At 39.5% G+C, this 4,899-nt stretch overlaps 1 protein-coding gene across 3 annotated transcripts; it reads right to left on the reverse strand.

The window, feature by feature from the left end:
- Window positions 1-713: 713 nt before the first annotated feature.
- Window positions 714-4,240, reverse strand: LOC113710480 (uncharacterized). 3 transcript variants are annotated; one of them, XM_027233513.2, is made up of 3 exons: window positions 4,054-4,240; window positions 3,456-3,894; window positions 714-2,595 (listed from the first exon to the last, which is right to left on the reverse strand). In XM_027233513.2, exons 2-3 carry the CDS (start codon window positions 3,849-3,851, stop codon window positions 1,048-1,050), a joined length of 1,944 nt encoding a protein of 647 aa, XP_027089314.1. In that variant the 5' UTR covers window positions 3,852-3,894; window positions 4,054-4,240; the 3' UTR covers window positions 714-1,047. The 3 variants fall into 3 exon arrangements, with proteins under 3 accessions (XP_027089314.1, XP_027089315.1, XP_027089313.1); XM_027233514.2 differs by having other exon boundaries at window positions 714-2,556; window positions 3,456-4,240; XM_027233512.2 differs by having other exon boundaries at window positions 3,456-4,240.
- Between the last annotated feature and the right edge of the window lie 659 nt (window positions 4,241-4,899).

Consider the following 4,899-nt stretch of genomic DNA (forward strand, 5'->3'; position numbering starts at 1 on the left):
ATTTCTGCACCCCACAGCAGCAGTAAAAGTTCAATCTTGCTAGTCTAGCCGTAGTGAATGCTTCTATACTTGTACAGGGCAAAGAAGAAAAGTTACTAACATTTAAGTTTTAACAACCGACTGATTATGCAGTCTTCTATGTAACTGTACCAAGATACCACCTTTTCTCAAGTCATTACTTGAATCTTTTATTAGGATAAGAGGAACTTGACGCTGAATCGATCTCGTGGTTTACCATTGGTGGAAGAAAAAAGTGCAAGGGGGAAAAAATGCAGCCTAATCATTCACCCTGTGTACATCTGGATGAGTTTGCTTGCACATTTCTGTTGATGTATACATGCTTGTACTCATGTGTACAAGTCTTGGTATAATAAATTAGCTTGAAGACTTTGTGTGGCAATGAATCCAAAGAAAAGGATGTAATTGGCTACTTGCATTGTTCAAGATATATACTTCGCTGATTAATCCTGAAAGATGATCTATCTCAAGATTGTGACGCCGCTTTTCTTTGCACATTGATGAAGATGAGTGGGAAATGATGGAATCCGAACGCTTTAGCAAGTGGCAGCATGTATGAACAAGATTTTATGATGTGATCTGCTAATTTACAAGAGGCAATTAACCAGCCACTTTCGTGTTGCATAGCCTCTGATAAAAGCTACTAATCTTCGAAAGGTCGTAATACTCAAAATGTAAGAAATAGAAGAGTACAATTTCTGCAAGTAATGGCTCTTTTTTGCTGTAAACAGTTTGTATAGTTCGTGATAACAGCAGACTAATTTTCAGCTACAACTCATCCAAACAATGTCCCTGGAACAAGCATGCAAAAGTATATCTGCACAGCGGAATTCAGCAAAATTCTTGAAGGAACAGTTATATACAACTATCGTCAAGCTGCAGCCCCAGGGAAGAGCTCTTAATGGACAATTTGATTGCATAGACGATCCCACCACTAAAAAATGATACCAGCAAATTGATGCTGCCAAAATTTTTAACAAAATGACCTCAATGGCGGACCAACCTTGGCAAAACAAGAAGTTTAGGGATTTACTCAATCCTTTGCTTAAGCACATTGCGCAACTGCTTTTTCTGACTCTCTAAGCTTGGTTCCAAGGGCCTGGCCTTCAAACCATTCCTCTGAATCCCTCGTGGCCATTCAATATATCCTCTCATTGCTCGAGTAACGTGTGGATTTCTTTGGCCAGGCAAGCACCAATGACCTACCAGCTCATTGTGGTTGACAGCCTCTTCGGAAAAATTTTCTGGGGAAACGGCTACATTGGAAGAATTTGATCCATTTGAAGGCCTTCGATTCTCATCAACTGATATTGTCCTGAGAACATCAGCAACACTAGGTGTGGATCTCCAAAATTTGCGAACAGATGGTCCTTTATTTTTATCTTTCTCCATGGAGGTGAAGTTATTAATCGTACAATTTAGAGACTGCTGATTTGCATTCTGAATGTTGTGGATAGTGAGACTAGAAACATGTCTGCCTCCAGAAATTCCATCCACAGAGTTTGTGCCATCTCCAAGAGTATGACTTGAATATTGATCCATACTGCAAGTCAAAATTTTCCTGAAACTGGCATTTGCTGAACTCCTATCATGATCAATGCTACGGTCTTTGGTGAATTCATTAGCTTCACAGCTGGCGTTATGAAATTTAGTGGAGTGAGTGTCGGAAAGATAACTTTGACATTCATGACTTCCAGTTTCCATTGTTCCACCATCTTGAAGATTCTCAGTGATTGTGTGTATGTCATTCACCGTAGGTGGCATGTAACGTAGCTCCTCTCTATCTTGAACGCTGAATGATTGCATTTCCAGGTTCATGCCTTCGACTTCTCTCATCTTGATCATCTCTGGAGTTGTACCATTAGTTCTCAACAAATTCTCCAAATCTGCTATCAGATTATTCATCTGGCAGTACTTTTCTTCAAGAATCAGCTTAGCATCAATTAATTTCATCTGAACACGTTCTTCACGCCAAACTTCAGCAATTTGCAGCATCTGTCTCTCTTCTTCCACTTCCTCTAGGATTTTTGCGCATTCAACCTTGATAGCTCTTATTTTGGCTTTGTGATCCTTGATATCATTACCTAGATCATGGCATATATCCTCCAGTAACTCCCTTGCATTCTTTTCTTTCTCGTATTCTTGCTTGAATTGCTTGGCCGCTAACTTGGCACGGGTTAGATCAGTCAGCAGTTTGGAATTGACGAGATCCATCTTTTGATAGCTTTTTCTCTCCTTTTGTAGTTCGACCTTTAAGTCATTAATCTTCTGAACCATCTTCCGTTCTCTTCTCTTACTCGACTCCTTTTCTTCACTGTGCCCCTTCAAAAACTGTTTGATTTTCTTTTTAACCAAATGGCGCTCAGATTCAAGCTCTTTCACCCGATTTTGAGATCTCACAAGTTCAACTTGCAAAGCAGAAGCAACGGAGATTGTTGCAATTTGGTGACTAGTTACAAGCCTCCCATTGTTGTGAAGTTGGCAAACTTCATTGGCACTCGGCGTTTTTAGACCCGCCAGCTCCCAATCTGAACCTCCCTTCATTGCAGATTTGCAAATGGACAAGAGTGGTTGAAGCTAAATACCAAGGATGCAAAGAATTGAAAGGATATCACAATTCAACAGTCATGTTCAAAATCGAAGAAAGGATTACGGCACACCTTGTTCATTACGCACTGACTCAACTTCACAATTCTTGAAAGTTGACACAACGACATAAAGTAAGATGTCAATGAAGGATATGATATTTAATGCAGCAAAGCAAGGGAGCAAATTTTAAGTTCCAATTTGTATAGAACAGAATGCTTTTAGAAATGTGAATGCGCCGCAAGGCAAGAACCATTCAGTTAGGCAGAGACGCGGTTGGCTTGCTCTATCAAGGAAACTATAGCTCGCTAACACATTCGATCTGCATCCTCTTGAACAAGAACATGTCAGTTATCACCTTACTTCAGTCTTCATTATGGTTACATCATATCTATTATAATTCTAGATCAAGTTCAATATCAATGTATTATGCACAGTAATTCTGTTCTATACTTCTTCTCAGCATCAGATTTGATCTTTTATTTTGAAACTTTTGATCAACCCTTGTATGCATTTACTTTCGGCAGGGCAAAAACGAAAACAAAACAATAATAGACGCATGCTACCATCCAAGAAAAGATCAGATCATCATTACGAGATTGGATTCTCTCTGCAAACAATCTTGATTCTTGAGTAGTAGTATTTCATTTTATGAGCTACCCAATTCTTTATATTCCAAGTCTAGCTATGGAAGGAAAGAAAAATCCAAATTGGAAAAAGACACATGCTGCAAAATCCAATAGTCCCTAGGAAAGAGAGGACAACCACAAAAATTGAAACTTTTTTTTATTGGAAACTAAAATTTTTTTGAAACATTACATAATAAACAAAGATCAGTTTAAAAAGCATACCCCAAAACGTAACCGATTAAACCGCCCCTGCCGCGTCATACCACCACCACCAGAGTTAAAACCCTCCGCCAAGTGCCACATCCGAGCTGCCAACTTCCTAGCTGAGACCCCTACCACAATGCCACCTCGCACCTGCCGGATCCCTTCCCCTCCGGCGGCAGCCGTAGCACCGGATACAGCACCATCTGATTTCCACTCCACACGTGGAGTGGCCAACCCACTTGCCTCCCACCTAAACCTCCTTCTAGGTCCCCTTATCGTACTCCGGTGGCCGGAGAGGTTCCCAGTTCCATCAGTCACGCGTCGCCCACGTGATCGTGAACTAAGAGAATGACCATTAACGAAGTCTTTACCAAAATCACATGGAAATTTATGGGCTCTGTCTGAAGTTTCCATGTTATTGCTTAGCTAGGCACGTATCATCTGACCTGCCATTGCACTGGAAAAAGAAAGCAAGAAAGTTTTAGACTGTGCGAGTGTTCTTGAGTTCTTGAGTGTTCAGGTTGACACTCATTCAACTGTGTCACTGTGTGAGTGTGTGTGTTTTCAGGGAGATGAGCCATTAGGGGGGATTAATATAGGACAAGGAGCTGGAAACCAGTTGGGTAGAGGGCACAGAAATGCATGCGGGCACATCTGATGAAAGCGATCAATAAATTCACTCTCCGCTGAGCAGCTTTCTGTAGCCTGCCTCCATGGATTTACTACTCAAGAACTAGTCACTACTGTGTTGCAAGTTGTACACTTGCACTCTTTTCCTTTTGGGGTTCGACCAAGTTGTTAATTCCATTCATTAGTGAAACAATCAAAACGGTGCAAATATGACAAAAGGAGTATCCTATCCCACGTATCGTAGGGTCTTTACTCTGGATTTAAAGTCTACAGGAATCTGTTCAGTTATCAATTAATTGAATAATGATTCTTTACTGGTCTCTCTTAGATTATTTTTGGACCGTTCTTCGATTAACTCCTACTTAGGTTAAATTACTCATTACTCGTACTTTAGTATAATATTATATGACCTCTTTAAAATTTTAAAATATCTATACAAGTAATACCTTAAAATTTTAAAATATCTATACAAGTAATACCTTAAAATTTTATGTCAAGTGAAATAGACAGAAAGCATCTCTCGTTACCGTGAGTAACAGAGATGCAACTTCGAAAATAAGTAAGGTCAACGCTGACATTCAACTAACGACGTTACGAAAACTATTTTTCATTAAACTAATTTCAATTCACATAAAATTTTAGGAGATTGTATGAATATTTTGACACTTTAAGAGAATTATGCAGTATCATGCAAAAGTACAAGAGCATTATGAGTAATTTATCCTAGAAATTAGGCAAAAATCATGTCTTAGGTGCAATAACAAGTTCCGCCGCTTCTGTATGGCGAGTCTCCCATCGAAATAGGCAAAATCTACGGTTTCTATTTTTTTTT

Source organism: Coffea arabica, chromosome 9e, assembly GCF_036785885.1.
Source record: "Coffea arabica cultivar ET-39 chromosome 9e, Coffea Arabica ET-39 HiFi, whole genome shotgun sequence".
Lineage (NCBI taxonomy): Eukaryota > Viridiplantae > Streptophyta > Magnoliopsida > Gentianales > Rubiaceae > Coffea > Coffea arabica.

What these genes read in the sequence shown, in the direction of transcription:
- LOC113710480 (XM_027233513.2), bottom strand. Translation starts at nt 3,851, where the DNA reads ATGGAAACTTCAGACAGAGCCCATAAATTTCCATGTGATTTTGGTAAA. An exon ending in TTAATCGGTTACGTTTTGGG is followed by an intron (nt 2,596 to 3,455) that starts GTATGCTTTTTA and finishes CTTGGTATTTAG; the next exon opens with CTTCAACCACTCTTGTCCAT.